Here is a 21166-nt window from a genome sequence, read left to right as displayed (position 1 = left end):
TTAAAGCCAGCATCTGGAGGAACCCAATGGTTCTGTGAGGCCAGAATGAGAATATTATTATCCTATTATTATTATTATTATTATAGGCTACTTAAGTTTGATTCAGTATAGCCTACATACCCAGGTGAAAAAAGACGTACTATTAAAAATGTACTTGAGAGTGTTTTTAGTATAGGCCTACAATACAAATATACTTTAATGCATTTTTAATACATTTAACAGTAGCCTACGTCTTTTTCACCTGGGTAGCTTACATTTATTTAGTAGGCTATCTATAGGCCTATTTTGTTGATTAATTTAAACCTTAAACAACAATACTAAATTATAATAATATTAATAAGAAGAATTCATTAATTATTATTGAATAAATAATAGTAATAAAATAATAATTTTTACCTACTTCTTCATAAATTATTATTTGAAGAAGAAGAACTAGGAGGAGAAAAGTTTTATTCTGTCACGAAACTGCTGCTATTCCTCTGCTGTCGTCGCTTCAGTGATCCTCGCGCTGCTCGCGCGCAACAAAGCTCAGCTGATCGACGTCATCGGGTAACGGCTCCGTCCTCTCATCAAAGCTTCCGCCGTTTGATCGGCTCTCCGTTACAAGGTTTGTAAACTCGCCAAATAAATATAAATACAGAGTCTACTCACTATATATTCAAACACACACATATATAAACTAAATTGATTATACATTACTACTTTTTTACAGTGTTTACCACTCGTTTATTGCACAGTATCTGGTATGAAGGTTTTAGCCGCGATGCTAACTACGTTGATCTAACGTAAGTTAATGAACAAATGGAAATTATTGACTTATTGTCTTAGATTGATTTAGTCATTCAATTCAACATATTCTGTAAAACTGTGTCTTCAAATTGCTGATATAGCCTAACTAATGTAGCTGATTCCTGCTGTCGTCATTGGCGTTTTTTATGAATAACAAAAGCAGGTTAAAATAGTTTGGTCTGTTTTTGTTTAGCCTAACTTTACTTACTACAGGTGCCCTCATTCTCTCAAATACCATTTTAAAGCCATTTACTGGTCAATAAATATTATGTTGTGAATAATCAGCTTTGTTCTTTTGTTTCCCCAGAAGAACCAGTAACGTTACATTTCTAAAATAATCTGAACATTTCAGAGGCAACATTGAATTACAGTAAGTTACCTATACACCACATGCAAGTACTTTATTACTATGAACTTTCTCTGTGTGAAATTGTATTGTTTGACTGTGTACTTTTTTAATAAGTTATTCTCTGAAAATCTTCCCTCATGCTCTCAAATCTCATTCATGTTACTCAGAAAAATAATATCACAGGTTTGGAGCTAATAATGCTATGCATTTTTTATAGGCTATACCTTAATCATATGCATTTGAATATAAGACATTTGAACCCTGAATTATAACTAAAAGTTTAGTATTTTTCGACAAAAAAAAGGAAAAAGCTATTATATGACTTCAGAAGACTTATACAACACAACCCATAACACATGAGTTGTGAACTCATTGACTATTTTTAGGATCTTTTCTGGGACATTTTTGGAGCTTAACTATTTTTTACATAAATTGTTGCATTGAATTGAACTAGACAAGTGTACATAAGAATAGTTTGAATGAATTACAAAAAAAAATGTATGCTTGTGTTTCATGCAGTGATATTGAATGGTGATGGGTTGCATTATGCCTGAGATCTGCTTTCGGGTTCCACAGACAGAAAGTCAAACAGGTTTGGAACGTCACAAGGCTGAGGAAATTATTTAATAACTTTAATAACCTTACTAACAGTAAATTTTGTACTTTGCAGGGATCTCGGTAAGCTGAAATACAAGTTTGATCAAGAATAAAAATCCTCCTGTAGACCTGAAAATCACTGAAGTGCCTGGACCATCCACCAGAAAAGAGGAAAAGCAAACAGAAAATGAAGCTGATGCACCTTTTCACTTTTCGAACTCGTTAAGTACCTCACGTGTCCCTTGTGAAGATTTTATAATTGATTGCATTTTATGTTGCAGCGAGTAAAGGTGCATCACATTTGTGAATTTCGTGAAATTACACAGGCAAAAAGACAAAATTGCTGATCGTGTGGATTCTTATTGAAATGACTGAATTCACCAGTGAACATTCACAGAACAACAGATCATTTTACTGCACCTTAACTCTGTTAAAATGGAAAATGTTTTCTGCTTGTTGTGACATAAGGAATATACTGTTTCCGGGTCGAAGCCTCTACTTCTACTTTCTCTATCTTGTTTCTAGATATTGAGAATACTCAACAACCATTTATGAACTCTGTTGATTCAAGTCACACATTTAAGCTTTTCAAAAGGCAGAGTGTACATTTCAGTCTCCAGTCTCACGGCATCCCAGACTTCAACATTTTATGATTCAAAATAGCTGAATAACTAACCATCTGAGATTTCGGAATAGAGATAAAGGTTAGGATCCTAATTTTCAGGAATATTACAGCACAATGAGTGTATATTAGCACTGTTTGTTGTTTGTTTTTGGCATCTGATAGAGCTTTTGGACTTGGAAACAGTGACGTCAGACTTAACAAGCGGACTGAAACACATGTTTTAAAATTAAGTGAAGATGGACATTTTTAAATAGTCAAAATTGTAATGTTTTACATTGATTTATTACATGGAACGTGTTTTCCATGCATTTTGTTGAGATGTCTTTTCTTGTGTAGCCTATTGTATACACATGGTTGATTATTCATGTTACTTATGTATTATACTATTGTGTGTGTGTGTGTGTATTCATTGATATTAATCTATTACTAGCTTTTTTTTTCAAGTGCATGGAAGTGTATGTATTAAAATGGATCTAAAATATGTAATAAACAATTCTTATTTTGTATTTGGTTCATTTTGTTTATTATAATAGAAGTTAATGGTGGTAACCATAGTAACAACATGAAATTAATTTAATACAATAAAATTGAAATTTGGTTCCTGGAGGCACCCACAGTGGTTCCACACAGTGCCTTATATAAGAGTTCCTCAGGAAACCTGTGTGGTTCCTCAGAGAACCGCCCCTTTTTAAAGGGTGCCTAGAGGATCTACAGACGGTTCCGCCGGTGTGGCAAAGTGAAGAACCCCAAAAGGTTCCTCCAGGCACCTTTTATTTTTACAGTGTATGTGTTAATTTGTAGAGATGTTTGCAGAAGCAGTTTGATAGCCGTGAGAAAAAAAAAAAAAGTCATTAACCACCTAAACTGTTTACTTCCTACAGTGAAAAATTTTGCTTTTTATAGTGGGATGTTTATCTGGAGGAATCTGAAGTGAAGATAAGAGCAAATAAACACACTCAGAAGGAGACTTAATGACTTCATTAGACATTACAAATGAGGACAACAGAAATGCTGCCAGAAGGGTGCAAGTATGTGCGTTATCACATGCATGTGGGTGTGTGTGTGTGGGTGTGTGAGAGAGAGAGAGAGAGAGAGAGAGAGAGAGAGAGAGAGAGAGAGAGATATCCAAAATCATCTCCATGGTCTCCATAAGGAAACCAGCTTATAAATCATACTTGTTGCATATTTACATAAAAACATTTTTTTTTTTTTTTTTTTTTTTTTTTTCTGTGATGGGGGGTAATTAAGGGTAGGGTTAGTGTTAGGGGATAGAATATACAGTTTGATGGTTTCCATACAATGACGGTAAATGGAGGTTTTATGCTGGTAAAATTAAAGAAAAATTGCTGGATAAACAATTACCATTAAAATACTATTAGAGTGGTCCATATGACTTGTTTGCTATGTATTCCATACCTCTAAAGTCCTATCAAAGCTTTGTGTGCAGAACAGACCGAAAATATGGTTTTGGAATGACAGGGGATGAGTTAATGATGACAGTTGTACTTACTGAAGCCTGTTTTTGTCATTATTCACTTATAATCCTCCTCACTTATTGTCTGTCCACATCCTCACCATCATGTTTTTGGTGAACCATTCCTTTACAGGTGTTTAGGCAATCATAAAGAAAACAAGAAAAAGATAGGCTACTGTTTAAGAATTGCTATTTGCAGTGAGGATTGCTGTTACCAAGCGTTTTTTTTTTACCAAACGTGTAACAAATGTTTTCCTGTAAAATTATTTTCTCGAACTCACACAGAAACTCTCCTACACCGGCCGTAAAGCATATTCTTGTGATTCATGTTCATTGTCAGCATACATACAAATTAATTCACATTGTCACATGCTGTGTTGTGTCTCTACAGTCTATCGTCCTTTACAGGAAGAACACCAGAGCAATATTCTCAAGAGACTGTACCCGCAGTCCCTCTTCAGTCATTAGAGATGCTACTAATCCATCTTATATCTCTCTTTCCCACCCTGTATCTCCCTTTATCTCCTGCTCGCTCCCTCTCATCTCCGCACGCGTGTGAAGTTGTCTAAAGTAGGCCGCCGGAAAAAGTTCTGTGGTAATTAAACTGCCTCTTTCCTGCCCGACGCTTTGTGTTCGCATATTTAAATGTGACAGATATCAAGTAAATGAACAAGAAAGAGACGTAGAGAGAGAGAGCTAAAAGCTGTTTTAAGTGTCATGGGAGTATGTAAAGAATATTAGCTAATGTGTGCATTTGTGTGCACGTGTGTGTGTGTAACAGCTCTGCAGTGAAACTGGTGCGCTGGCTACCATGCCAACAGGGCTTTGAGTCTGCAGCGATGGCATAGTGCCCGCCCCGGCGTCAAAAGGCCCGTTTTTAAGACTGAGATGTATCGCTGTCATACTGCACCGTTTTCTGTGTGTGTGTGTGTGTGTGATTGTAGATGAATAATGCTAATGTAAGCAGAATTAACCTACATATGTGGGCTCACTCATGGGAAATGATAAACTAGCGAATCATAGATGGTAGAGTAAAAAAAGGAATTATGCATCATTAGTCACATGTAAACATTTAAAATGAATGTCACATCTTTATTGTGAAAATTTCCATGTGAAATTAGTAACAGTAAACTATGATGGAAAAAATAATATATATATATAAATTTTTTTCTTTTTCTTTTTTTTTTGTCATTTCTTATTTTAGGGGCCTTTTACACTACACCGTTTTCGACTAAAAAGTGGACAAAATTGTTTTATTTGTTTTGGCTGTTCATTTACACTACAATGGCGTTTTGGCAGCCTGAAAACGCAAGCTTTTGAAATTGGATTTAAAAGTGCAAGATTTTGAAAACGATACTGTTATTGTCTCTGTGTAAACACAGAAAACGTGAATTTGTGAAAATTGCGACGTCATGCGCATGCATATTATGTGTTCAATTTGTAGTCGCGTAGAGTTTCTTTACAAAGTGACATCGCCAACTACTGGCCTGGCAGCATAATACAGCATTTTTAGTCGTTTCCGTGGATCCTTGTAAACGGGGATCGATTTGACAAAGTTGTCATCTGTATGTCAAAAAAGCAAAGGATAAACAAGTTTTTTTAGTACATTGTTGTCGTGTAAACATACCCTTAATGAGCCATTATTGATTTGTGAGCTCGCGCTCGATCGGCCCACCGTCCGGCATTCTCGAGGCAAAGTATTTTTTGATTAAATGCAATACATGTGAATATGTATTCTCTCGTTATTTCATCTGACTCCATAAATGAAAAGGTTTTAATGATATCTGTGCATCATTGATTGTGAGCGAATGTTTGACTATTCCTTTTAACTCTTTAATGAAAATAATGTCAAAGTCAGTTAGAATAATCAAATGTAACAATTTATTATGTCAGCCAAATGTATCATGCCAATTTCATAATCAATTCAAAGATAATCGATACAAAACATCAAATGCTCTGGAATAAAGAGAAAAGATGCAACCCAACATTAAGAAATACATGAGGCTGAGAGGTCTCACTCTCAGCCTCACGGGCCAATCTGAGGTACAGAAAAGGCCCCGAACCCTTTGCTACATTTCATTATATAGTCAGGACCTTTTTCACTTGGAAACATGTACTAACAAAAGAAATTTGCATTCAGAGGTTACACCTTTTGGGGGTATGTGACCATTTGTCAGGAGATCACCTTTACTCAATGCAAGTCATCTTTACTCTTAAAAACCTTATTACCTTGTGTTTTACTTATTTGGAAATGAGACATTTGTACCAGTCACACTGTGACATTTTAAATGATACCAAACATGAAAAATACTCTGTGATAATCATTCACATTAAACTATACTTTTTCTTGGGTGTTTTACATGTGGTCTCAGCATGAGAGAGAGGGGGTGAGAGAAGGGGGAAAGAGATGTAGATTAGGATGACTCAGAGGTGAGACTTTTCGTCTCGATAGTGCACGAGGGCTAGTTCAAATAGTAATTTCCAGAGAGGTCCTTTTGTCCTCTCAGGGTCTGGTCGCTATTCAACCAGACTGTCCGGCATCTCCTAATTTCTCAAGTCTTACAGATTCTTAATTGAATCAATCTTTTAGTCTATTCTGTTTTACATATTCAACATATTTTTACTTTTTCTTCAATATTTTATATTCATGGCGGCTATAAACAAGGTTAACTTTAAAACCTGGTCTTAGCTGGTCTCTCAGACAGGTCTGTTAACTGGTTTTACAGGAATTTTGAGCATTTCTCGAGTAGCATCTGCCTGCAAAACCCGGAGGCTGCATTTTCAGGACCGCATTTCTAGGACCGCATTTCTAGGACCCTAGGTTTTTAGTGACAACGCCACCTACCGAATTAGAGGACCAGCGAAGATGGATGACAATCAGAGTGTGAGTATCAAATGCGAATACATTTGTATTTGTTTAACTTTAAATACAATTGTGATGCATTTCATAGGCAAGGCAAGGCAAGGCAAGGCAAGTTTATTTATATAGCACATTTCATACACAATGGCAATTCAAAGTGCTTTACATAGAAGAAATTAAAATAATGAAAAGAAATAAGAATAATTAAAACAGTTTAGAAAAATAAAATAAAATACAGTACTTTTAAAAAATAAAAAAGAATATTTATTATAGATCTTTCTTTCAAAGGATTCCCTTAAGACTTAAATCTTTCAACCTTCTTTTAACCTTCAATCTTCTTACGACTTCCATCTATCAACTTTCCTTTAACTTTCTTTTCTCCCTCATTTACTCACACGTTCTTTTCACTTTCTTTAGCACTTTAGCACTGCGTTCACATTCTTTCTCAGACGAAAACTTTAATATCGTCATTTAAATACTGTTCTACTTTCAAACCCACATTAATCACTTTCACATTATCACCTTCTGAGTGGGCATTTACAGTTTCGGGCTAAATGCCCTGCTGACATAGGAGAAATTAAAATAATTAAAAGAAATAAGAATAATTAAAACAGTTTAGAAAAATAGAGTAAAATACAGTACAGTACAAACAGTCGGACGAACAGCGGCACAGTGCTCATTCAGTAAATGCACAGCTAAACAGAAGTGTTTTGAGTCTGGATTTGAATGTGACCACTGTAGGAGCACATCTGATCTCTTCTGAGAGATCCAATATTAGATCGGATACAACATACTCATTCCAATATTGGATCTCTTCTGATCTTCCTATTTCATAGGAAAGTTAACGTAGCCAACGTGATGGTGATCTACTAAATAGTCTTGAATGCATAGCCATCATATATTAGCCTCTAATGCTGTAAAATGAATTGTTAGCACATTCATTTAACGGAACTGTTGCATGATAAGCCTGTGTTGACTTATTGACAGCACAATAAACTGTAGCATGTTCGTTCTGAAAGCTTGTTAATTACTCATTGTTTTTCCATTATAATTCAGTTAAAATAATCGTAATGTTTTCACTGTCACGTGCTCACAGTCAGCCTGTTTAACGTTACCCACAATACATGTTATGAGTACGTCTCTTCATTTTGACATGGTTTTATAATGTTGGTTGAGACATATGACATTTTAATAGTCAGACATAACAGAGAGGCCTTCATAATAATTGACTGATAAAATACCACGTGTTAGATTGTGTCATTTACTGTGTATTGTACTCTATATGAAGTGCTTTCAAGGACACAGCTCAGGGTAGGTTTCAAGAACTTTTGTGTTTCAAGAACCTTTGTTCCCACAACATCAAAATCAATTTTTTTTCCAAATCTTTGAACAGTATGCAATAATAGTATTATGAACATTAATTGGTATGAAGATTGATATCATTATTTTTGTATTGTATATGTGTGTGCACTCTTTGGTAACTAAGATCTTTTAAATATGAAATTTAAAATTAGAGAGTAGAACATGTTCAACTAAATGTTCCTTATTTCATTCACTTCTCTTTCTCTCTCTTAGGAGTCAGTGATGATGTTGTCCATGAAGTTCTATCTATGTAGTTCACGTCATGAACAAATTTGTTTTTGTGTGTGTTCAAGTTCAGTTGTAATATATTCTTTTGTAAAATATACACAATCTTAAATCGACCCCCAGAGTCATCCTTGTCTTCCCTCTGTCCTTGAAAATGTGGTCAATCTAGTGACTGAAAAGACTATAACATGATTCATTATATAAGTTATTATATTATGCTACTTAGACCCAATCATTTCTCAACATTCCTAGGAACCAGGTTTAATTGCAATAAAGAAAGTAGTATTTGGGTTTAATAAAACTTTTTAAAAACTCTAAAACTCTAATGTAGTTAAAACTGGGTGGAAATACTGCCTTGGTGGCACTTTTTTCGGTCCTCCAAAACTAGGGTCCTGGAAATGCGTTCCTGGGACTGCGGTTCTCCGACTCGGTAGGTGGCGCTGTCACAAAAAACTAGGGTCCTAGAAATGCGGTCCTCCAACTGCGGTCCTGAAAGTGCGGCCTCCGGGACTGCAGACGGATAATATTGGATTTCTCAGCTTATCACACTGGGGGACCAACAGGTCAACCATCTATACCAGCTAAATAAGGCCAGGCTGGATAGGCTGGTTTAGGTTGGAAAAATAACTTAAACCAGAGAAGACCACCAAAGTAGCTTAGGCTGGTTTTAGCTGTTCACACCAAGGATGAGAACCATGTCATCTTATGATAAATATAAGGCAGATTCAATATTGTTTCCATCTAGTGCTCGTTCTTCTGTTCTTTTGATATCAGAATTCGATCTGTTCCTGAGAGAGATAAATACATTGAAATGTATCTACTGTTCTCCCACATACTGTCCTCTTTATCAGCTGTTCTATTGCATTAGCATCAAGTGCAAGTACTGAAAACCATCCTTCACATTCATGCTCACACTGTTACAGGGAATTCTATTAAAAGCTCTTTAATGCAGAAAGTTAGGTGATTTTCTGTTTAACTGAACAATGCTTATGTAGAAGACAAACTCTTTTCAATTCTCACTTGTGAATATACACAAGAGCACAGTCATTCACTGTTTGCACAAGGTGTTAATGCATGCAAACCTTTCCTTCAACTCTCACCAGCACACACATTAAAACTAAAAACTCATTCCATTACTGCAGTCACTGTTCTCACACATTCACCTGGTACTAATATTGTGCTGCCTAATGGCTTATAAGCAAAGTAAAAAAAAAAAAAACTTGAATTTATAATATGGTTTATTCATTTATTTGCTTAATCATTTGCTTGACATGTTCAATGAAATCTGATTCATAAAGTCAGGATGAAATTCTGGAGTCTCCTTTTAAAGATGTAGGCTACGATGTATAAGCGTTATACAAATAAAATTTAATTTAATTAAATATTTTACTTTGTTTTTCCCAGGTAAAAATATTTTCATTTACTTTTTGTTTCATTAATGATAATGCCACGGTGATGTTTAAGTTTATGCCAAAATATTCCTGAACACGTTTGGAATTAATTCAACACATTTACTCAGTCTGTGTGAGTTCCCATCATTCCTGCATTGTCTCCTTCACACCTCTTCTGTCCCTTTTCCTCAGGCCTCAGGCCTTAGGCCTCAGGCACACAATCTCAGATCACACCATTGACATTTAACCGAATGAGAGAGACAGGGATAGAAGAGAGCAGAGGGGTACAACTATTGCCCTGAGAAAAGAGTTTGTGGGAATATATGAGTGAGGGGGTGGTAGATAAAGAGCTTCTGACATTTCGGCCTGTACACAGGTCGGCCTGGCCGTCCACGCCATCAGTATGAAGCTGCCCAAGAGCATGCTGGGAGGAAAAGCGATGGTCCTGTGATCCTGATGCGTGTGTTAGAGTCTCAAAGGATGGTCTTTATTATACTCGTCACTTTTTTACTCTTTCTTTCTCTCGGCTCACCAACATCTCCCTCTGGAATAATGTCATTCTTTAACCTTTGCCATCTGACCTCTATGGTTGTATGATATAATGTCAAAAGCCTCTTAACAAGAGCAATGTGTGTGTTTATCTGTTCGTGAGTTTCCAGACCATACCGAATCTTTTAAGGCTAGTGATGTCTAGCCTGACTTTTTGACTGTCAGATTGATTTACTTTTCAGCTTCTTCTTGCCAAGAACCACCCACTTAAACAGGGAGAGATCATCTGATCGACATGTGAAGTGGATAAGCACATTTCTTTTTATGTGCCACTGGGATGTTTATCTGAAATAGTTGATACCACAGTAATATGGAAGGTATTTTCTGCCAAATTTAAATAAATAAATTAAATGATTAAAATTAAAATTAAAACCAGATTAACGATTTCATTACAGAAAACTGTATGCAAAAAATGTGACAAAATTGAGAATGAAATTAAATGATAGCATTTTCACAGTGACAGTGCATTATCCCTGTCAAATTGAAAAATAAAATGCAATTGGTGATTTCACATTTCATTTTCACTACAGTCTCGAGGCAAGATTGCCAATATTAAAATGAAAAGCCAAACGTGAAAAAGAAACTACAAATACAGTTTTTACAGTGCTCTTTATTAACGCTCACGCAATAATAGTGACACAATTCAAATTCAAATGTAAATTTTCGTTTTCATTTTAATTCCTCTTTTATTTCACAGTTTTCATTTTCGTTTTCATTATCAAAGACAACCTGCATGCAAATTCTATGTAAATGAGTGGGTGTGGCTTATTCTAGTAACGGCGCTGAGAAACGCCTTCTGTAAAGCTAAGTCGTCGACGTCCCGTGTGCATGAGCTGAATGTGTGAAACGAAATTATTTAAATGTGATTATATTGTAATCGAGAAAATAATATAATATGGCGAAATCTGTTAGGGAGCTTTTGCGGGAAGTTGCCGCAGCATTAGAACGTGGAAACAACCAGCCTGACCATGTTAGTTATGATGTTAGACTCAGACCAGGGGCGGACTGGCCATCTGTGTGGCCCACCACCCGCCACGCATGCAGTCATCACCTGTTTTTTTCCCCCTCTAATCTGCTTCACACTCCAGTACTGTAGGTGGCAGCAATGCACCTTTAAGTTGGATGCCAGCTGCACTGGCCGTGGCCGCCAAGTAAGAAGCAAAGACGTTAGATAAAAGCATAGATACAAACAAACAATATGCATAACGCGGCCGCGGGTAAAAAAAATTAAATAAAAAATAAAGGGTGGGGCTGAGAAGGCGAGATAATTTTTTTTTGCGGAATTTAGATACTGAAGCCGCTAAATGTCGCAAACTAACTGGAATATCTAGCAGCACAGCCAGCAGCAGCAGCACCTCGCAGTTAAATATTAGCAGCCAGACACCAAGTGAGCCAGACAGCTATGCAGCAACATGCCACCAGTGATGATGAGGGACAGAAAGATGAGCTGGTTCCACAGGCAGATCCAGGGCAAGTAAGTATGGAACATGAGAGGAGAAAGAGAGTTACTTGCTAGGGATGATGTTAGGAAGTGATATTCAGGTTGCTACATTTTTAATGATTACAGTAGTTAAAACAGCTCAACTTAAACATTTTAGCTGTAAAATGCCACATGCAGTAGCTAATATTAAGAAATATGTTGTGCTTTTACTTTTAAAAATGTTGGTAACGTGGAAATCGTTAATCTGGTTTTAATTTTAATTTTAATCATTTAATTTATTTATTTAAATTTGGCAGAAAATACCTTCCATACTGTAATACATCAGTTTCAATTAAATAGTTGTGTTGGTCCACAGAAAATATCTACAAAACTAATAGACTTTATTTTACAGGAATTTTTACCCAAATTTAATAACTACAAAAAGCAAGGAAGTTAAGAAAACAAAACAAACAAAACTGAGTGTAAGGTTCTGCTCATGGATTTGTATTTTAAAACCATAGCACATTAGCTCAAAAGGGAAATATAATTAATTATAAATATTTGGATCAGTTAATAGAATTAACTTGATGTTGCTGAATTAATTTTACAATCAGTTAATCTGTTTGTCCAGCGAACACTCAGTATTGATCGTCTAGCGACTCAGGAAGGATTTTCGAGGTCACAGAAAAATAACCTGTAGCCGTTAAAGTGATGTTGATTTACAAGCAGCGACCAGAATTCATTCGGAAGAATTTGCATAAAGTTTGAACTAAATCACATACACATAACTAATCTAAACAAACAAATACACACAATCACGCATACATGGGTAAAATCTAGGGGTGGAAATCTTTTGAATCAAATTTCAATACGATATATGCATAGATTTAAAATCTATGATCAAATCTAAAATCAAGTCTATGCATATATCGAATTGAAATTTTATTTAAAATCGAGAATCGAACAGCAGAGTAATGAACAGCAGCTTCTGTTAGTCCCAGTCGAGCGGAAGTTATAATTTAGTTTAAATTATACATATGAATTTAATCTAGCCCGCTGCCGCTCAGCGTTCATGTTCACCTCTCAAGGCATGAGCTCATCCGTGTCTTTTGTTCATGTTTCCCTCTCTCATTTGTTACTATGATGATTCATTTAATCATCGCACCTGCCAGTCGTTTTATTTCATTATCTGTGCGTATTTAAGACTGAGTGGTCGGTTATTACTTGTGTTTGGAGTTTGTATGAGAACACACTGTTATGTTTACCTGTGGATGATCTGAGTTTGTTTGATTAAATACTTTTATTTCTGAATTCATCTTCATCTGACCTTCTTCTGTGGAATCTATTCTCTGATATCGTTTAATGCTCTTTGTCAATTCATGTTTGTTAACATTAACCAATGTAAACTTATTGTAAAGTGTTATCGTTAACAATTCACACTCACAGAATCATTCATTCAAACATACTGAACTGAAATTGTCCAACTTGACATGTAGATATAATTTAGGAAATATCTCAGAATCCTAATCAATATTTGTCTCAATCATATTTTGAGTGTCCAGTGTTATTAGCAGTGCAATAACGGAAGTGCCTTCACATCTAGGGTGAAAGTGACAGACTAAGCTTTAACACATCATATTACGCCCTCGCTGACATTGCAAATGACTAAATAGCATGCTACGGAAATGATGTAAATAAATTGCTCAATTGGTTTGAAACAGCCAAATTGCAGAAATGAGCCAGACCGGCTCATATAGTGTGGAAGCATAAGCGCATAATTATTAGACTTCCTCTTCTCTTGAAGTTTGTAATATTTTATTTTTATTTTGAGGTGTGTAGAATAGCTCTTGAAATTAATTTCTGCTGGATTTCTGCAGCAGTCTTATCATTGGCTGGTAATGTTTATATCTCACTAGGGTTCTCTTTGTTGGCAATATTAATTCTTCAGTGAGGTTCTCATCCCGGTAATAGTAATTTTTCAGCAGGGTTCACTGCGGTCCTGTTGCTCTGGAATAAGAGTAAATAAGAGAATGACTGCTTGGAGCTGTCTTCAGTTGATTGCTTTGTCATATCCCCACCTGTTAAAGTGACTGGACTGAATAATGAGGCCAGCATGGTGATATTGATTCCACAATTGTAGGTTAACATCAACAACTAGGTATAGGAGGGAACCAGACTTCCGACATGCCTGTTATTATGTCATCAAAGTAAATGAAGGCCAGTGTGTGATGTCATAAGATTGACAGCTGATGGTTGGAGTCACAGCAGCGTTGTTGGCATTAATAGATGGTACGGCTTGCGAAATGGATGATGTGGCCAGGGCTGTTTGCGATTTAACGTCTCAGATCACCGCCCTCAGGTTTATCAGCGAGCGAGAAAAACAGAATGTGTTTCTCATTGAAAAAGGAGAATGAAATAACACGCGAGCATATTTTTCAAAGATTGAGATATTTGTCATCTTGCTTCAGGGGCATCGCTCACACCCCAAAACTCACAAACCTGGCCAGCGATGACATTCTCACACTTGCAAATGCACGCACACACTCCGTGGCATCCCATAGGTTGACAAATGTGTCCAATCTCAATCCTTCCTCACAAAAAAAGCATCATGCCTTTATCATTCTTTCTCCTGAAGATTTATTTCCTCCATCTCATTTCATCCCTCTTTCATATCCCTCCATCAAACGCACAGCAGAGTCGGACCAAAAACGCATGAGCTTTTACATGCTAATGAGTTGTTACACAAACGTCTCCCACCTCTCAGCACAATATGTTATATAAAACTGATGCGTTCTCATGATACATGCTGCTCGCGTGTCTGTGATGTAATCGTAAGATAATATAGATATATCTTTAATGAAGTGCAGTTCCTTTGTTTTCATCATCAAAAAACGAAGCTGACGTGAGATGTTGTCCATCATACTAATGCTAACCCTAATGGCTAAGGTCTTTTTCAGGCAGCGCTTGTGCAGACGCCTCATGCACTGTCTCAGAAAAATGACGGATGTTTCTATAATGATCTATCCATCCTGCCTCTGACGGCATTAGCATTTAGCCCTTAATAGCGCAGCTAGCCTGACACTATGAAGATTCATCATCTAATATTGTGTGTGTGTGTGTGCAAAGTTTAACTTGTCTTTAGGGAAATGCCTTTATATTGGATATGAGGCATTTGTCTGCATTCACAAGCTACTTGGAAGGCAACTCTAGATTGCCAAGCTAAAATATACTTATCTTTTAAAGTATAGGGTATTTGGAAACATTTTACAATAGGGTCTCATTTGTTAACATTAGTTAATGCTTTAGTTAACATGAACTAACCATGAGCAATATATTTTTGCAGTTACTTAAAAAAAATGCAAGTTGTTCACCGGTGCATTAACTAATGTTAATGTTATTTTAAATATATTACTAGTAAATGCAGAAATGAACATTACACAAGATTAATAAATGCTTTGGAAGTATTGCTTATTGACTTGTAAGTTCATGTTAAGTAATGTAGTTAACTAATGTTAAAGAGGACCTATTATGCCCCTTTTTACAAGATGAAGTATAAGTCTCAGGAATCCCCAGAATGTGTTTTGAGTTTCAGATCAAAATACCCCACAGATCATTTATTATAGCATGCCCTAAATGCCCCTATTTGGGTGTGTCAGGATACAGGCACGGAGACAGAGGTAAGTGAATCCAAACACAGCTTTATTCAAGTTGACAAGAGTGCAAGGTGAGTATTCAGTGAGTTCAAGTGCAGATTCAGTGAAGATCACTCAGTGCAGGGCAGACAGCAGGTAAGCATGTTCACTTCAGGTTTGTAGATACCAAACAGTCACAGTTCATAAATACTAGTCTTTTCTCTTTCAGATGCAAACAACAGCAAGCAAACTCGGAGGAAACACTGGAAGTTCGGGAGAACAACGGATCACAGGCAATAGGAAATCAAACAGGATTCCTGGAGACAGCAGACCAATCACACAGAGGTTAGTGTTTCACAGGTGAGCATACGTTACGTCTTGGAAGCATCAGAGGTTCAGGAGACAATGGACCATGGTCTATTCCTATTGGAGGCTTGACAAAGAACTGGGGCTATGGTGAGAGTTTTATAGTGCTTGATGACGAGGTTGCTGATGGTGAACAGGTGCAGGTGATTAGTAATCTGGAGAGAGTGAATGCAGTTGTGCCAAAGAGGATCCTGGGTAATGTAGTGCAGAGACAGATGGTGAACGTGACAGGGTGGTAGCAAACACACTGTTTTTGTGTGTGTATCTTTTAATGCAAATGAGCTGCTGCTCCCCGCCCCATTTCCAGAAGAGGGCGGTGACTTTACAGCACATGCTTCGATACTCCAGCAACAACAAAACTGGAGAACCTCGCAGCCAATATGTCAGAAATTGTTAATACTGGTTATATGTTTGAACCAGAGTCGGAAGCTGATGGAGAGACTCAAGAAGGAGTAATAACTTTTAGAATTCAACAGGAAGTTTCTGAATGGTTAGTTCAGAAACTGCGCATGCGTCGCGTCTGAACGCGTTGTTGTTTTTGGAGCTCTATCGATTTGATTTATAATTCTTGATTTTTCTCTTTAAACTCACTTACAACGAACATTTTCTACTTTTCCTCGCTGAGAAGCACTAACGTTACTGCTCAAACCTCATAGTTACAACGCGGACTGTTGAGCAGACGCGTCTCAAGCCTATTAGTGATCCAACGCTGCATACTCTTAAAGGTTACGTCCGTGGATCACGGCTGAACGCGTCTTCTCCACACTCATTTACAAACAAACACATTTTTTTTTTGCCTATAGTTCGTCTACTCTACACCCCTACCACTAAAAAAAAAACGGATTATATCCAAGACTTCAGTCATAAATTAGTATTAATATTGATAGCATCACTGGTAGCTTCGTTGCTAACTCACTGTCCATCTGTTAAAATGGCGAATATATCAGATGTAAGTAGTCTACCGTTTGGTGCAGGTGAGGACACATTTGAGCTGCACGCACTGCAGTCTGAGCTGGAAGCTGTTGAGAAACAGATCCACGACCTTTTATTGAGACAGGCCGAGTTGAGAGACCGGTGTTTGGCTCTTGAAACATCATGCGCCGATGCACACAAATCAGTGTTTAACGTTACTAACCCGCTGACTCCGACCGCGTCTACTCCGTGCGTTCCTCAGCATCGGTCGCGATCAGCCATGGTCTCGTTCACTCCGGCTCCAACACGCCACCACGAAGCCTGGGTGGTTCCGCAGCGGAAGACACGAGTCAGGTTTAGACCAAGACTTTCTCCGACCCTCCCGGTTTTCGAGTTATCCACACAAAACCGCTTCTCCCCTCTTCGCGAAACAGAACGCGATGCTGTGATCATCGGCGATTCCATCGTTCGGCACGTACACGCTACGTTAGGTAAAAGTAAGGTGCACAGTCACTGCTTTCCTGGTGCTCGTGTTTCTGAAATCGCTGCTCGCGTTCCCGAGATCCTGAACGGTGACGAGCGCGTCGGAACTGTGGTCCTGCACGCGGGAGTGAACGACATCAGGCTGCGCCAGACGGAGATTCTGAAAAAAGACTTCAGGAATCTGATCGATACGGTACGCAGCACATCGCCTGAAACAACGATCATTGTGTCAGGACCGCTTCCCACGTACCGACAAGGGCATGAAAAGTTCAGCAGATTATTTGCGCTAAATGAATGGTTAATGTCATGGTGCAATGAGCAGAAACTGCTCTTTGTAAATAATTGGAATCTGTTTTGGGAGCGTCCTAGGCTTTTCCGTGCTGATGGCTTACACCCAAGCAGATTCGGACCGGATATTCTGTCCGATAACATCTCCAAAATGTTAAATACCCTTTGACTAGTAACCAAAAGTCCAAATCATAGTCTCTGCTGCACCAATTTAACTGATAAAAATACTAGTGTAGAACATTGCATAGAAACCGTGTCTATTCCTCGTTTAGTGAGATCAAATAATAAATCTACTGCAGGATCTAGGAAAAATCGAATTGTTATTAAAACAGAAAATGTTGCTATTAGTAATCAAAAACTATTTCTAAAGCTAGGTCTTCTAAACATTAGATCTCTCACACCTAAGGCAGTTATTGTAAATGAAATAGTCACAGATAATAGCTTTGATGTACTTTGCCTTACTGAAACCTGGCTTAAACCAAGTGATTATTTCGGTATTAATGAGTCTACTCCTCCTGGATACTGTTATAAGCATGAGCCCCGTCTGATTGGTCGTGGCGGCGGTGTTGCAACCATCTATAGAGATATTCTCAATGTTACTCAGAAAACGGGTTATAAGTTTATTTCATTTGAAGTACTTGTACTAAATGGTACGCTCTTAGATGTTAGAAAAACATCCCTATTATCTCTAGCCTTGGCTACCGTATATAGACCGCCAGGGCCTTACGCTGATTTCCTAAAAGAGTTTGCAGATTTTCTCTCAGACCTATTAGTCAATGTCGATAAAGCATTAATTGTTGGAGATTTTAACATACACGTAGATAATCCAAATGATGCGTTAGGGGCTGCGTTTACAGATTTATTAAATTCATTTGGGGTCAAAAAAAACGTCACCGGACCAACTCATCGTCTTAATCATACACTCGATTTAATTATATCACATGGAACCGATCCAACCGATATAGATATCATTCCACAAAGTGATGATGTCACTGATCACTACATGGTAACTTGCATATTACGTACTGCTGTAATATGTCATGCGGCGTCGCGTTATCAACCAGGCAGAACAATCCTCCCATCCACCATAGATCATTTCTCAAATTGCTTATCTAATCTGTTTCAGCTGCTGCCTGAACCCAAACAAACAGATGAACTAGAAGAACTAACTAGCACTATGAGCACCATTCTCTCTAGAACATTGGATGTGGTTGCACCTATTAAATTAAAAAAGGCCAGAGAGAAAAATAAAGCACCATGGTACAACAATACTACGCATGTTTTAAAGAGAGAAACCCGTATTTTAGAGCGTAAATGGAAACAAACTAATTTAGAGGTCTTTAGAATCGCGTGGAAAGACAGTATGTCACGTTATAAAAATGCCCTAAAAGCGGCCAGGGCTGAGCAAAACAACCAAAACAATCCAAGGTTTTTATTTAACACCGTGGCTAGACTAACAAATAAACAGACGTCACCCGAACAAAATATCCCGTTACAGTTCAGTAGTAATGATTTCATTAACTTCTTCACTGAGAAATAGAAAGCATCAGAACCACAATTGTAAACGTTCAATCTTCAATTGCGCCTTATAATTCAGCTTCAATTATCACCCCGCAAGAACAATTACAGTGCTTTACAACTATAGAACAAAAAGAGTTAAATAAACTTATCACTTCATCTAAAACAACAACATGTTTATTAGATCCTATACCAACTAAACTACTGAAAGAAGTGTTACCTGTAGTGGAAGAGCCTCTCCTCAATTATTATTAACTCGTCTTTATCTTTAGGTCATGTTCCAAGAACATTTAAACTGGCAGTTATAAAACCTCTCATTAAGAAACCACAATTAGATCATAATAATCTAGCAAATTATAGACCCATTTCAAATCTTCCATTTATGTCTAAAATATTAGAAAAAGTGGTGTCCGCTCAACTGGGCTCTTTCTTGCAACAAAATGATATCTATGAAAAGTTTCAGTCTGGATTCAGACCACATCATAGCACTGAAACTGCGCTCGTTAAAATCACAAATGATTTACTTTTAGCTTCTGACCAGTGCTTTAAGTGGGCCGGTACGCACCGGTACTCAGTACCGCCACTTCCAAATATAGCTCTTGAGCGTACCGCCACCTGTCCGTGCGCCCAGAACGTGCTTTTAGCGTACCGGTACGCTCGTTTGCACATCTGTTTTAATTCTTTGTCTGCGCTGCCGCTTTACTTCACAATGCACGCTTCCTCCTTGCTTATACTTTCGCCTGGCTCCGCAGCGCGAGTCTCCGCAGACTGCGCCCGCAATCCGCGCACCTCCCCAAACGGACGAGGTGTTAAATACTTGACGCGCTCGCCGTTGTACTATTCTTTGAAACGACGGGGGAGACTCGAGTAATTGTCCTCTAAACCATCAGGAATCAGCGGTGAGAAGATGAAAGCTATACACACGTGACAATGTTTATTTTAGTACACCACCACCAATACCACACTACAAACAGAATCGTGTAAAACCCAGTAAACCCTGAGATTATTACTCGTGACAATAAAACAAAATATATGGATATGAGAATGTGTATACAAAATAAATTAACAATATCTTATATTTTCTAATTTCACTAAATATTTAATTAAGTTTCGTGAAGATTTTTACTAAATATGGACCTTTATGTTAATTAAAAATACTTTTTATGCTATTGTATGCTCATTTTTTAAATGTAAGCAACTAATTTAGACTTGCAAACTGGGTGCCGGTGTGGTGAGAAGTTCGAGCTCGTTATTTATGTTCAGTAGCTCTTTCTACAGTAGCTCTTTCTAAGGGTATTTTTTCAATACCATTTTGCACATTTTATTTATGTTCAGTAGCTCTTTCTAGCTCAAACAAATCCACAAACTAATAAAAGGATTTATTATTTTTTATAAGGTCGTCTGTTGACTGCTGTATATAAAACCCCTTCAGTTGTTGTTACCTCAGGGGAGGAGGGGAGTCAGCAAAAAAAATAAAAAAAAATAGGGATGGGGCCGATCCGATCCAGTATCGGTATCGGGACCGATACCAGCGTAATTCACGTATCGGATTTTCCCGATCCAACCTGCGGAGATATCCGATATCCTTGAGTCATGTCTGCGCTTTAACGTTGTCTGCTGAAATGACTCCAAAAGTGATTCCCGCCGGCTAGTCTGCTAGCTGGCTGCAAACTGCGGAATGGATTTCCTGAACGGAGGCGCGGCTCAATGAGACACAGAGTTATGAGACACGCCACCGCTCAGGAAATCCATTCCGCAGTTTGCGGCCGCTGTGTGGAAATTCTTCACACTGGAAACACCGCAGAGCAAGACAGCAAAATGCAATGTTTGCAAAGCCGTAATTCAGAGCTCGTTGAAGCTCCCTCGCGTCGTACAACACAACGAATGCAATCAAACATTTAAAAAGCACCACGTTACTGTGCGTTCACACCAAACGCGAATAGCGCGTCAAATTCGCGTCTGCCGCGTCTAGTTGGACGCTTGAATATTTTGAATCCATTCGCGCGCCCAGAGCGAAATTGACGCTCGTAAAAAGCAAAAGTTTGAAGCGAAATTGACGCGCGTCTGAGGCGAAATCCGCTTGTCTGTTTGCACATGGCTGATGTTGATCGAGCATTCATCGAGAGAGTTACAGCATCGGAGCGAGGATCACCCTTTAGATAGTGTGTGTGTGTGTGTGTGTAAGATGTTTACACTTGCACTTTTCTTATATTTCAAGACTCAAGTATTTGACATTTTGGGAATGTAATAAATATTGACATGACCTACAGTTGCATATTTGTTTTCAGAATGGGATTTTTCCTGTTAACAGGATTTACTGTTTTTC

General features: G+C 37.8%; 1 protein-coding gene and 2 long non-coding RNA genes across 3 annotated transcripts in view; 2 read left to right on the top strand and 1 right to left on the bottom strand.

Moving 5' to 3' along the window:
* LOC309495895 (uncharacterized protein) overlaps window positions 1–20314 on the top strand; it is a 95502-nt gene extending 75188 nt beyond the window's left edge. Inside the window, exon 2 of the mRNA XM_082165840.1 lies at window positions 16120–20314. Within this exon, the coding sequence (XP_082021966.1) occupies window positions 16571–17491 (921 nt within the window). The 5' untranslated portion in view covers window positions 16120–16570 and the 3' untranslated portion in view covers window positions 17492–20314. The remainder of the gene's footprint in view (window positions 1–16119) is intronic.
* LOC309495919 overlaps window positions 1–21166 on the bottom strand; it is a 102154-nt gene that overhangs the window by 25004 nt on the left and 55984 nt on the right. The window lies entirely within an intron of this gene.
* Window positions 921–2866, top strand: LOC309494070. Its single transcript, XR_014204208.1, has 2 exons — window positions 921–1159; window positions 1658–2866. It is a non-coding gene; the product is annotated as an uncharacterized lncRNA (long non-coding RNA).

Source organism: Leuciscus leuciscus (genome assembly GCF_965113295.1).
Source record: "Leuciscus leuciscus genome assembly, chromosome: 3".
Taxonomy (NCBI): Eukaryota; Metazoa; Chordata; class Actinopteri; order Cypriniformes; family Leuciscidae; genus Leuciscus; species Leuciscus leuciscus.
The sequence above is the reverse complement of the archived record's forward strand: the minus strand, read 5'-3'. Positions and strand labels throughout refer to the sequence as shown.